General features: G+C 37.8%; 1 protein-coding gene across 1 annotated transcript in view; it reads right to left on the bottom strand.

The window, feature by feature from the left end:
* Nucleotides 1-418: 418 nt before the first annotated feature.
* The window catches only part of SLC35D2 (solute carrier family 35 member D2), a 54532-nt gene continuing 40449 nt past the window's right edge, over nucleotides 419-14501 (bottom strand). The window contains exons 9-12 of the mRNA XM_079926499.1: nucleotides 10755-10822; nucleotides 3177-3255; nucleotides 2112-2194; nucleotides 419-1377 (exon numbers count right to left, since the gene is read on the bottom strand). Coding sequence (XP_079782625.1) covers nucleotides 1275-1377; nucleotides 2112-2194; nucleotides 3177-3255; nucleotides 10755-10822 — 333 coding nt within the window. The 3' untranslated portion in view covers nucleotides 419-1274. The remainder of the gene's footprint in view (nucleotides 1378-2111; nucleotides 2195-3176; nucleotides 3256-10754; nucleotides 10823-14501) is intronic.

The raw sequence follows: 14501 nt of genomic DNA, 5'->3' as shown, positions 1-14501 counted from the left end.
AAAAGTTCTGGAGATTGGCTACGCAACAGTGTGCATATACTTAACACTACTGAAGTGTACACTTAGAAACGGTTAAGATGGTAAATTTTATGTTAGGTGTATTTTACAATTAAAATTTTTTAAATTTTAAAGTAAATTGAAACATGTCAACAGAATCATTCCTTCATTTGCTGCCCTGTCCATCTGGCTCAGCTTCTATAAACTTAGAAAGTCAGAGCTGGCAGGGATTTGGAGACATAGTTCCATTTTAAAGATTAAAAAATGGAGGCGACAGTGGCAAGGTGACCTGTGAAGGTCTTGGTATGTTAGCAGTGAAGACAAGACTAGAAAGAAGAGCTCCTGACTGGCCCCCTCCAGACTGGGGCCCTACCCTGCACCACGACCCCAACGGGGACAGTCCGTTTCTTAACGAAGATGATAATAACTCTCATCCAAACCGGGGTTCCTTCCCACACACCACTGGTCTGGGGGGTCAGGCAAGCCCAGGAAAAAAATGTACCTTGGTTAAAGTCCCTATGATCTGAATTTCAAAGCCCCTGAACAAACCTGGAAGGAGAAGAGGAGAGAAATACGACCAACTTAAATGCTGACAGGGCACACTGAGTATTGTTTTTTCCATTGAGTTATTTTGTAATCTTTCCCAACATAAGCCTTGAAAGGAATATTACCCTTCAAGGCAGACTGAATAAATGACCTACTGTTTTTCTGCCTGTCTACAATAATATCACAGTATGAGGTATGCATATAAATTATTTTTTATTTTACTTTGATGATTGGGAAAAGATACCAACATATAAGATCAAATCAAAGCTAGCAAATAACTCTACTGGCAGTTAAGTGGCTGATTTTATTAAAATAAAGACATGTCTGTTTAAACCAAAAAAATGTTGCCGCTGGCACTCTGCTTTGGCTGGGACCTTTGAAATTAAGGCCAAGGTGCAGATAAGCACCCTCACAGCATCGGCCTCCTTTGAAGCACTCGCAGTACCTGGAACAGCACACAGATGTGCGGTCCACGCAAGTGCCTTGGAAACAATCCCTTTCACCAGTGGTTTATTTTGAGAAGATTCACTTTCAGCTGGTAAGGCTTTGCCCGGATACATATCTCAGGGCTGACGATGGCTCCTCAGGCAGCACATGATGTAGATTCTCTTTGCATTTTGCAGACATTCCTGTTGTGCCTTAACCAGGGGTGAGCGCCACAACCAAAACAGCTGGGAATATTCCCTCATTCCCGCCAGTCTGCAAGCCAGTCTGCAATTCTGCCCCAGGTTCTAGCCCTTCAAATCCTGAGGGATGTTTTCTTCGTCCACAGGTTGCTTAGGTTTTAACTGGCTGTTTAAAGTTAAAAAGGAGTATCTCAAGCCCCCTGCCATGCTGAAAGGAGAATAAAAAAGAGTGAAAATAAATTCCATAGATGATACAACCAACAGTTACTGACATCTTTACAAATACAGTCAACTTAATTTTTTTGATAACTTGGCTGTTTGTTTCTTTTTCTTTATTTTATTGAAGTATAGGTGATTTACAATGCAGTCAGCTTAATTTGAAGGGAATTATTGAGCCCCCTGTTTTACTTCCTCAAATTTGTGTATTAATCGATGAGAATTAACCCTCTTATTTACAAATCTGTGGGGGCAGAAAAAGAGCAGATCAAGTCTGATAGAGAAACTTGGAGAAAAAATAAGCCCTTGGTTATTACTTGAATAAACTATACAGTATTATCCTAAAATAGTGTCCCACCTCTGAGACCCCAAAATGCCTTTCAAAAGTATCTTAGTCACTCCTCCCAATATCCTTAGCACATGGTGCTTCAATGGAGCACAGATTTAGTGAGACCCATTCACAAAAGGAAGACACACAACTTAAGGGCTTTTCTGAGAGGGGGAAACAGAAAATTAGATCTCAACCCTTTGAATTTTCATTACATGGCCCCATGGTCCACATGAAAGAGTATGTCATAAAAAGAGATGAACTGAATGATTTAAGTGAATTTTATCCTAGAAATTGTAAAGTCAAAACACCTCCTGCTCTTTCACTTATAACAGATTAATCAGGCTTTTAAAAATTCATATTTTACTAAAATGAGTTCATTTAAAAATCCCACTTACCAAATATTTAACCCTACAAAGTTTAATACAGAGAAAATGTAGTCTCCACATACTAACATTCCAATGTAGGCAACGGATACGTTCTGCAGAAAAAGAGAGGATTAATGATTTTAAAAGTAAAGGCTTTAGGGGGAAAACTCATATATATAGTGAAACCTGAAACTAAATATTTTAGTTACTTTTCAAAGAGACTCGCATATAGCAGGGGTTCATGGAATATTGAGTAAGTGGATAAAAACCATTACATATGGCTTTATAAAGAAAATGAAATAAACTACAGCACCATAATCACAGAAACTGCATTATCCATACCCTCTTCCAGTTAATACATAGGAAGAAGATGTAAGAGTTGGGTTGTAATCAGCTTTCCAGATTTCATCTCTTTACCATCATTGGGTAGTGAATTTTAATCATATTAGTCCTAAACTTGAACAAACTAAGACATCTGATAAATTACAAGCAGTACTCTGTCCAGTGTATTCTCAGAGGCCCTTGGGCAGCCAACAGAGAAGTCACCTGTTGAAGCACTCACTCACGGTAGGAGTTCACGTGAACAGAAACACAAAGCAACTGCAGAACAGAATTTAGAACACCTCCACCCTCCTATTCATTAGCGTGTGTTCAAATGCATGTACACACACGCAGCATACACACCAGTCCCAGAGTTAATCACCTTATAATTGAGCATAGATCTAGGCCGAAAACAGTTCTTCACAAGAATTCCCTTTCTTAGTCAGCAAGGTTCTCCCAGAAAACCAAACTGTAGATCACAAGGTATCTTAGCACAGAAATTTGGTATTTTTTTCAGCTATTTCACTTGGTTTTCCCAGACCATCCCTTCCCACCATTCCCAATTTAAGTCATAATTTGTTTCTTCCTTTTAAATGAGCAAGTCTTCCCTCTTTTTGTGGATTAGGAGATTAGAAGACGTAAGGAGGGGTTACCCAGGCACAGCTGAAAATTTCACAAGCCTCCTTTCTTACTACAGCACGGATAATAACAACAATAAAATCAAACAGTCAACTCCCCAATTTGGTTGTGCATTTCAAGGCTTCAACCACTTACCTTGATGGCTCCAACCACCGCCGTCGTCAGGGCCGAATTGTAATAGCTGCACAAAAGTGTGGAGTACATCAACAGAAACCTGGGGCAACGGAGAAAACACTTGAGTGTGCCTTACTGGTCTGGGTAATAAACAGATTAAGAAGAGCCAGTAAGTGACCCACACAGGCATTTTAAACAAATAAAAAAGAAAAACACACCATAAAGATTTAAAATTACCTACATCTTAAAACATCTCAATAATTCGATATTTTCAGCAAAATGGTCCAGTCGTGCATTAGCCAAACTGTCTACCTTAGATGTCCTTTTCATTTTGTCTGTGCATTTTCCATCAGTGTTTCCACAAAAAGGGGATAAGGACAATGAGTTTTTTTAAATGATCTGAAATCTTTCGTTTAACAGATGTTACAACAGTGGGTTTCAATCCTCTCTGTGCATCAGAATCACCTGGTGCACTTTTAACACCATGATGCCCGGCAGAGGGTCTCCAACTGGTTTGAGGTGGGGACCCAGCCATATGCCATATCAAAGCTCTATAGATGATTCTAATGTGCAGCCAGTTCTGAGAACCACTGGTGTTAGCAGGGAAAACCAGCAGAATGATTGCTAGCTTTGGACAAAGAAGATTTAAATAATGGATTCCACATGCCAGTGGTACTCCTGTACCTTATTACTAAAGTTAATCTGACAGGCATTCAACACGGACCAGTATATTGGCACTTGTCAACAAAATGACTACAGAATCATGACCAAACACCAGATAAGAAAATATACGTATACACAGGAATGTAGAATTCAATCAGAGATAAAGAAATATATTCATTTCACTCAAGTAGTAATGAAAATTAGCTGTAACCTAGGTGAGGTGCAAAATTTCATCCACTGGAATCAGGTGATTAAATGTTGAAAGAGGTTACAATAAAAACTGGTTGAGAATGAGACTGGAAAGATACTGAGAGAGCGTAAGATGTATTGGATTTTAAAGCTAAACACCAGTTAGAAGGCATGAGCTTGGGAATTGTACTCTAAGAAAGGGCTCAGCCCCTAAGCATTAGGGAGACTCCCCCTGGGGCAATTTAGCACCCAGTCGCAGGTCCAGGCCCAAACTTCTGATTGTTAATAACAGAATCTAGATCACAAACAGTAACCGTTTTTGTCCTGAGTATGTTCATCACCCGGGATGATAGAGAAAAAATATTAGCGATGACATACATCAAGCTGAGGAATAAACTCAATTACAAACAAATTCTGTAATCTTCAAAATAATGTCTGTCTTTGTTATTAAGGTAATTACAACAATTTGGCAAGTTAGAGACTCCAACATCCTGGTCTTTGTGGCTTGTATTTAAAATGTGCAATTGATATTAAATTTGCAATTTTCACTTGAATGGGGTAAGAAAATCTAAGTCTGTACACAGTATTCAAATGTTTAAAAGAAGCTGATTTACCACATTGCCAAGTTTGGTTTATTAGATTTCAAAGAGTTGCTAGGCTTGTAAAGCAACCTGGCCCATCAGCTTCTCTAGGGCCTTATTAAGGCTTGGAATTGCTGGAAAAATCAGGTAAATTACATTTGTAAATCACATTTTAAATGTTTAACTTTTTTTAATTCACTAAGTTGTAAACAAGACTGATTTACAGTAAATTACTTAGGAGATTTCAATCAGTTAAACTTGGGTTAACAAATCATTAATCAAATAATGAAAGTAAATATTCTTATGTTAGTATAAAAATTACTAGCTTTATAAATAGAGCAAGACTATTTATAAATTGGCTTAAGAAAATCTAAGTTTTTTTAAATTTTTACAATTTTAATAAATTCAACATTAATTCAGAGTCCCAGGGAACTATAAATAATCCAACTTATGCGTAAAATGAAAAGATTAAAAAACTCAACCTGGTGTTACTTGGTGCCTGCCCTGCTGGGCCTGGGTAGTAAGAGTATATAAACCCACAGCATCTGCCCTGAAGGAGCTAAGAGTCTAATAAAATAACAGAGATCACAACTCCCAGGAGGGGCCCAACCCAATTTCCAGGACACAGAAAATCTTCCGGCAGGCTTCCTAAACTGGAGCGCAGCCTTAAACTTAGACAGTCATGAATATCCTTTATGTCCTATTTTTGCTTAAAATTTCCTACTCCAGGGTTTCCAATCATGCAATGTTTTGTTCATTCCACATTTTAGCGAAACCACCTTGGCCAATATCCATCTAGCATGAGTGTGGGCCACTAGGACACTCACCCACCAGCTGGGCTGAGCGAGGGGAGGAGTCCCTGTCTCCAGCCTCCTGGGGGAGTTTGAATTAGCGGCAGTCCTCCTAAGTGACAGATGGCATCTGACACAGGAACAGCCACTTTCTGCAGACAGAAAGGCTGCACTTCTTAGTATACCACCTGGGTGTCCCCAGAGAGGGTAACTATAAAATGACGAGGATCAAAGGAGTGTATTAAAACTTTTTCTAAGAAACATGATTTATTTCTATACGCAAATATGCACCTACACTGTCCTTTGGCTAAGACCAAGGTTCTGAATTAAAAGACCCTCCATTAACTCAATGCAAAGGAAACCACTTTTAACACCAAAAATGTCAACCTCCACATGACAGTTTTGATTTTAGCATCTGTGAATTAATAAAATGTAAAGATATTTAAAAGCACTGCTGAATTCTCAGTACATTTCTGCCATTACGTACTTATAAAATCGTACTTATCATCTGTGTACATTTGAAAACTAATGGCACATACAAAAGATACACATTTATTCAGACAACAGATACCAGCTGGTGTTTTGGCTTGTAGGGCCCCAAGGGATGGAGGTACCCATGTGAAAACCCCTGAACCAGAACCCTTGCTCAAAGGTTTCTTCCTGTTTCTGAAAAATAACACAAAAAATAACTGATTAACCCGAAGTTGGACGGCACACTCGTGGGAGTCACAGGCAGAACTCAAATGGCCTTGTTTACAACTTGTTGCTGGTTACCATTCCATGTACATGCATACAAAGAAGTCCAACACAAATGTTCAAATAATAAAATGTGACTTTTACACTCCTTCCACCAACCACAATTGTACCCAAGCACATTACTCTCTTATTTCAGATTTCAAAGAATTTCAAGTAATCTCATCTTGCCCATCTCTGGTAAGAACTCTCTCCTACCCCAGACCTCAGTGGTGTGCCAGGGAAGCCAAAGTCATGGGATAAATATGATCTATTTTCCTGGAGCATCGATTTTACGCTACAATGTGGTTTGTTGGGAAATGATGGAAATATCTACACTCTTTGAAGGTTCTGTCACTCCTGTGTCCAAGCAATCAGCAGAATCCTATTTTGTCTTGGACCCTACATCTTGGCAGGATCAGTGAAGGTTCAAAGAATAGAACATTTTTTATGCTGTGAGTAGGGAAAATTGATACATTTGTGTTTCTATTAAGGAATATATTACTGCTTCAGTGAGATCAAAGAGGCTGCTACTAGGGCAGAAACAGATTAGGATAATTGCCTCCAGGGCTTAGGGGCTGGTGCCAGATGCTGGTGTGAATGAACCAGAACCTGTCACTTCTCGGCAAGATTAAAAAGAACAGCAGAACTAGCTTTTTAAAATCTAGTTTGTCAACTTACATTTCAGTCTTATTTTACCTCTACCTGCATTAAATTATCGTGGCTCCCACAATCCAGTCTACCTGCCTGATGCAATTTCACTTCATCATATGCTTTATTTACAAACTCTTGATTACAAATAGCATTTCTTAAAGCTGAATCATTCACCATGACTCAGAAGAAAAGTCTGCTCTTTTCACCATTCCACTGGCTTCTTAACATACAGTTCTAAAGTGTTATAGTTTTTAAATTATATTTTCAACTCCGGATAGAGGGTTGGTGGTCAGAGAAAGCAAGTTTGAAATGCAAACTTGAAAGCAGTGAAAATAAGAAAGAAGCTGAGAGAGAGTTCTCTGGAGTCAAGGGTCGGAACACGCACATGTTAGTCCTGAGGCTCCTTGAGCATGAACCGAAGAGAAGGGACAGCCAGTTCCAGTTGTTCTGAAAAGCAAGGGTATGCTCAGAAGCTTACAATGGTTTCTATTACTGCAAAGAAGCAAGTGACCTAATCATCGTGTCCTCTGAGTGAGAAACTGTAAGAAAGCAGGATTCTGAAAAATTCACCATGCCAAAATGGAAGTTTCCTTCTAGAGCAGTTTCAGAATTAAAACATGGTGGTTGAAGATGAAGCAGACATAACAGAAGAAAAACTATTGAAGTCATGGGCCATAGGCAGAACCAAATCTGTCTGGGGTGAAAAAGGACAGCCAAACTGAACAGGCTGGGCTCAGAAATAGAAATATTAACAACAAAAACAATAGTTAACACTTACTGAACATTTTCTATATGTCCACACTAAGGGCTCTTTACTCATTCAATCCACATAACCTTATAAATTAGCTACATTACATCACTGTTCCCATTTTAAAGATAAGGAAATTGAGGCTCAGAGAGGGTAAATAACTTGTCCAAGGACCCAGAGCTAAAAAGTGGCAAAGCCAGGATTCAAATCTAGGCCATCTGATTCCAGAGTACAGGCACCTGTTAGAATGATGCCATGATTTTAGTGTCCTCAAAAGACCCACTTAAAAAACTGAGACCTACCTAGGTTTTACCCTTAAAGTTGTAGAATCTGAAATATTAATGTTTTCATCATTTACTGATTTATTTTTAATTACTATGCCTTTATGACATTTTTACATGCAAAATGACTACTGATAAAATACTAACAACTTTTATCAAGAGAGTATTTGTTTTCTAGGAAGCACATTATTAATTGGAAAAAAAGGCATGTAGTTGTAGATCAATAGGGTCAAGATTCTGACAAAGAAGCCCCAGAAGTGCCAGCTCAAGCACTGCCCACCCCACCACTCACTGCAGACAGCTGACATCAAAGGGTTTACTTCTTGGGACTTCCCTGGTGGCACAGTAGTTAAGAATCCACCTGCCAATACAGGGGGCACAGGTTCGAGCCCTGGTCCAGGAAGATCCCACATGCCGTGGAGCAACTAAGCCCATGCGCCACAACTACTGAGACTGCGTGCCACAACTACTGAGGCCCGCGTGCTCTAGGGCCCGCATGCTGCAACTACCGAAACCCACGTGCCTAGAGCCCGTGCTCTGCAACAAGAGAAGCTACCACAATGAGAAGCCCACGCATCACAATGAAGGGTAGCTCCCACTCACCACAACTACAGAAAGCCCGCACATAGCAAAGAAGACCCAATGCAGCCAAAAATAAAATTTTTAAAAATAATAAAAAAAAAAAAGGTTTACTTCTTGATTTCCTTCATGGAATGGGTAAATAGTAAAGTGCAAGTGAAAAAAACAGACAAAACAAAACAAAAATATTATCAAGTTTATAATGACATGAGATAAAACTAAAACTTGGCTCTGCTGTTCACAGGTGAACATGGGCTTAGGCAAGGAAACATGCTGGTCTGAGTTTGTGTGATATGGGTTGACTTTTTTTTAATTGTAATGGGGGGAAAAGGATGATTTCACCAAGGGTAACTCACAAACACAGCTTAGTAGATTTTTTTCAAAGTTACATGTTCTCAGTCAACAACTGGGAAAACTACAAATATCTTACTACACTTAGGCATCCAACAATGGCTGCCTAAGTACTGACAGCACTTAGTACTCACCCACTGCCAAACAACCAATGCCTGAAAGAACACATTATTTGAGAGACTATTGGTTTTGAAAGAGGCACAAGAGATTGCCTAATATCCCCCCTTTGGAAAAGGGAGAAACTGGGTACAGAGTGATAAGGGGATTTGAGCCAGGCAGGCATCAGAGCAGCGGACAATAGGTACAGGATCAGGGTGCTTCAGGGCAGAGGCCATTGCAAAACAGCACTGTCTGTAAACTGAGCCCTGGGCCAAACCCCAAGTGAGAAGGGACACTAGCCCACTGAGGCCAGACCCTCAAAAAGGCCAGAGTGGTCCAGGTCAGGGGCACACCTGGCTACCAACTAGACTAAAAACAATTTGTCCCTGCAGGAAAGTTTCTCAAATTCCAATTTTCAGTCCACAGGACTGATTAAGATTAAATAATATGCTCACAGGTCACCAAATACACAAGAAAGCAAACCATAATGATACTCACAAACTACATATTTAGTCAACCAACGACACATTCAGATTCTCAAGAACTGCAGATATTGGAATCATCAGATGCAGAATACAGAATAGCTATGTGTGTAATATCTAAAGAAATAAAAGGTACAGTCTCAAAGATGACCCACAAAAGAATGTTAAGAATGAACAGACAAGTTTGAAAACAAACTGTGGAACTTTTACAAATAAAGTAAAAATTGTTAAAATCAAAAACTCCAGCAGGGAGGGGCAAGATAGGGGTAGGGGATTAAGAGGTACAAAGTACTATGTATAAAATAAGTAAGGTACAAGGATATACAGTACAACACAGGGCATATAACCAATATTTTATAATAACTCTAAATGGAATATAACCTTTAAAAACTGTGAATCACTATGTGGTATACCTGAAACACATAATACTGTACATCAGCTATACCTCAATAAAAAATAAATTTAAAAAAATCTCCAAGAAACAGGTTAAACATTAAATCAGACACAGCTAAAGAGAGAATTACTGAACTTGAGGATATACATAAAAATACTTTTACTGATGTGATTACGTTACTGCAACTAAGATCAAGTTTAAGAATTGAAGAGTGTTGATCAAAGACTCATGAATTGTCTTAGTTCATTTACACACAATGAAAATTACAGTACTAGTAATGTAAAAAAATAAGGGGGAATTCATCTTTCTTCACAGGAAAAATCTTTTGACAAATAATTCCAAGACAGTCATTCAAAGACCCTTTCTTATGGGATAAGACACAGGTGCTTGTGTATACATGGAGCCCAGTCCAGGAAGGATACTCCAAACAGCAGTTGCTTCTGGAGAGGAAAACTGCAGTGTCACAAGGCAGGGAAGAAGGGAAGGTGGCTTATGTTCCCTATGCATCCTTTTGCAGCTTTTGTATTATTTACTAGTTGTATGTATTATCTATTTATGAAAAGGACTTTACAAGTTTGGGGAACATATAAAAAGACAAACTGCATGGCCACTCAACAGGAAGCTAAACCTAAGGGAAATTTTAAGAACAAAAGCCTAAAATTATTGGGCAATATAATGGCCTGGGCATCTCTCCTCAGAAAACACCCTGAATATAACAGGTACAACACTACAGAAAATGGTTATTTCCAAATATTTATGTGAGGTGAGAACCTTGGGAACCTTGGGACATTGTGACAAAGACAAAAAACACATTTGAATTTGATAGGGCTGCTGATTTTATTTCAAACTAACTTTCAGAAATCAATATGCAACATCATATTTTGGAGGTCACATTTAGCATGGGTCCCAATCCACTCCTCTGCTGCAGTGCTACTTTTCAGTAGAAGTTGGAGAAGCAAAAAGGGATTTTGACAGAGCAGACGGAATGTATATTTTGATTTGACTTGTTAAGAGATACCACAGACCAAAGCTTCTTCTTATCTATGGCTTCTTACCCCAAAAAACAGGAAAGAAGAAACTGTATGATAAATAGAACATTCTTCCATTGGTTGAATTCAGTAGCCTATTATCAAAAAGAAAGAAAACTAATGGTTAGATTAATAATACTGGTTTTACCAGTGTGTACACTCTAGTACAAATTCCAGTTTCGCAAACAGAAAATACAGTTTCAAAAATCCTGGGTAATACTAGCTGTGTGGCATTGGGCTAATTATTTTTCCTCCCTGAACCTCAGGCTCATTTTACAAATGGGGATTATTTTTTTAAAAACTTCCTCAGAAGGTCAGTGTGAGGATTTAATGAAATTGTTTAGAAACTTACAGGTGGCAAGAGCAAAATGACAGCTATTATTGCTATGGCTATCGTTAAATCTTTACTAATTTGTAGTCATAAGATCAGCGTTGTGTTTTTAATAAATAATATTAAAAGAAAGCTTATTATAAATTTAATAATGCTGGCAAGACTAAGAAAACTTAAAGTTCATAAACTGTTTTCAAGAATTTGCACAAGAGGAAAAAAAAAGGGAATTCCCTGGCGGTCCAGTGGTTAGGACACAGAGCTTTCACTGCCAGGGCCCAGTTCCATCCCTGGTTGGGGAACTAAGAGCAGCCAAAAAAAAAAAAAAAAAGAATTTGCAAATGCTTAGGAAGTATCATGAACAAATAAACTATTGTGTGCTATTTACAAAGCAATCAAGTAATTGGGGTAGAGGAGCTGGTAGACAGAGAAGTTTAAGACAGCTTCTGCTCTTAGGTGAGAAAATAAAAACCCTTTTCAGGTAACAATAAAAAGGAGTATTTTATTCATGATTTGTCCCTTGCCTGCGTCCAAAAATGACTTTACGGTGACTCAAGACTATATGTAAGTACATGCTGAATAACATGATTAAATATAAATTCTATTCACTTTCTATTAAGCAATACTTTGTTAGCCAAGTTTTAGTAACTTTGTAGATTTAAAACTATTTAAATCTTTCTTAAGTTTATAGTTCAAATTTTTAAACCAATTAAAATGGAATTCTCTTCTCTGATTACACTTTACTGTCACTGTTTCATTAGTAACATTTTGACCACCTCTTATGAAAAAATACACATTAAATGTTGATAACTGCCAAACATGGTTGATGGGTACATGGGATTTGTTATACTATTCTCTTTCCTTCTGAACAGGTTTGAAAGTTTTCATAATAAAACTTTCTTTTTAACACTTACTTGTGAAATAAAAAATATAATAAATATAAATCTGTCTTACTGGCAAGCCCCAAGCTGATCAAAGGGTCATAAAACATCCAGGACAGTTTATACCAAGACAGTCAAAGAACAAAACTAAACAGAAACTTATGGAAAACATTCTGTGTCTGAAAAATTAAATAAGATTGTGAATAAGAGAAAAGCATATGCCCCAAACTTCAAACCAAAGGTAGGAAAACACTTATTTACTCAAAGAACTGGGAGTATTTATGAAAACAGTATACAAAAACTATATATTCTTGATACCACATAAACCATTGAGAGCTATGTAGTAATTTTCATAAAAATACTTGGATTCATTGCCAGCCTAAATTTTGATAGATTTTAGTTTTATTTTGTTTCTTTAATAATCATGAGGCTCTGCTGGTGGCATTTTAAAAAGTCATGTGGCATGACATTTATTTGAAAACATAAGCCTGGAGGGGTGGGATAGGGAGGGTGGGAGGGAGGGAGACGCAAGAGGGAAGAGATATGGGAACATATGTATATGTATAACTGATTCACTTTGTTATAAAGCAGAAACTAACACACCATTGTAAAGCAATTATACCCCAACAAAGATGTTAAAAAAAAAAAGAAAACATAGAAAATAAAGATGAGTAACAATATTAAGTACTTCCTTCTTTAGACTCACTATTGCTATGAAAATATGTTGGAGTGTGAATCTTTTTCATTTTTCATTAATGTGTTTTTTAATCAGAAAAAAGTCCTATTATTTATCCCTATTCATCAACTGCAACACACTAAATGTACCTTGAACTTATTGCAATGATTCAAATAACTAAAGAAAGTTCACCCACTATTTTCCAGGGACCTAATTTGTTAACAAGAGGAGCTGGCATTACTGACTTTGTCAATCACAGATAGAATCAAGGTGCTATTACCAGATCTGCTGACTGTGTTAAGTCGATGACTGTAAGTCCAAGGTCCAAGAGTGAACCCCCAGTACAGTGAGTCACACACACGAGTCTTAACACAATCTCTGACCCCCTACAGTCAACCGGGAATAATGACTCATCAAAGTACTCCTTCCATTAACAAGAGAAGTTAACCTTTCACTCGAATTCCTCAATTAACTTTCAATACAATCAAACCAAACTTGGCAAATAAAATGCAATTTTATATTGCAGACTAACACACCTAATTATGTAAGTTCACTACTTTTTTGTATTTGGTTCACAGTCTAAAATGGATTCAGCCATGGTTAAAAGTGACCAACTGGAAGAAATTCATAGTGATTCAATGAACACAGAGCAAAACAACATTAGTAGTGAAAAATCTTACTATTTTTTCCTACAGAGTTTTAAAAATTACTGATTACAGTGTTATCTCTTTTGGCATCTCTTATCATATAATAATTTTAAATTAGAGCCAAATTTTTAACTTTATGGTTTTCGTATCTTTGTCATCTTATAGAAAGCCTTCTCTTACAGTCTCTTACAGAAAATAAATATATTTTTCTGATTATAATTTTTCTTATAAACTTTTAAATTAAATCCATATATTTAGCTCTGATCCATCTGGAATTTCAGTGAATAGTTATCATTGCTGGGGCTCTCAGGTAACTATAGTAACTTCTGTTTGAAATCTTAAGAGACTGATCAAATGGAAGAGGCTAGATGGGTAAATACTGAGATATTCCAGCATCGAAAGCCAGAATAGGAGCATAATATTCTCCTAGAACACCAGGATTGAATAAGTTAAGGTATATGTTAGGCCTCTTATACTTTCTAAGCTATAAGTGATAGGTTATAGTTTTTATCATATGTGAAGGAAAGAAACAAACACTTTTCATATACTGATACAAATTAAAAAATTGAGGGGCTTCCCTGGTGGTGCAGTGGTTGGGAATCTGCCTGACAATGCAGGGGACACAGGTTCGAGCCCTGGTCCGGGAAGATCCCACATGCCACAGAGCAACTAAGCCCATGCACCACAACTACTGAGCCTGTGCTCTGGAGCCTGTGAGCCACAACTACTGAAGCCTGTGTGCCACAGCTACTGAAGCCCATGAGCCAAGAGCCAGTGCTCCGCAACAAGAGAAGCCACCGCAATGAGAAGCCTGCACACTGCAAGGAAGAATAGCCCCCGCTCACCGCAACTAGAGAAAGCCTGTGCGCAGCAACAAAGACCCACCGCAGCCAAAAATAAATAAATAAATTTTTTTTTTTTAAATTGAGATTACAGCAGATGATGTGTTTCTAGAGCCAGACAGCCTCCTGGATCTATCACTTACTGTCTTTGGAAAGTTTTTTAAACACTGTGCCCTAGATTCCTTGTCTATAAAATGGGGATAATAATAGTACCTTCTCCTCAAGCTACTGTGGGAATGCAACGAGACAGTTCATGTAGAATACTTCAAACAACGTCTGATAGAATAATTCCTCAACAATTATTAGCTATTTTTACTATTACTTGAGAAAGTATAATAATTCTGCATGGCAATCATTACAAGCAGGTGGCAACTTCTGAAAGCACCATGCTATAAGTTTG

Source organism: Stenella coeruleoalba (genome assembly GCF_951394435.1).
Source record: "Stenella coeruleoalba genome assembly, chromosome: 7".
In the NCBI taxonomy this organism is placed as follows: domain Eukaryota; kingdom Metazoa; phylum Chordata; class Mammalia; order Artiodactyla; family Delphinidae; genus Stenella; species Stenella coeruleoalba.
This window is presented reverse-complemented; position numbering and strand designations above follow the sequence as displayed.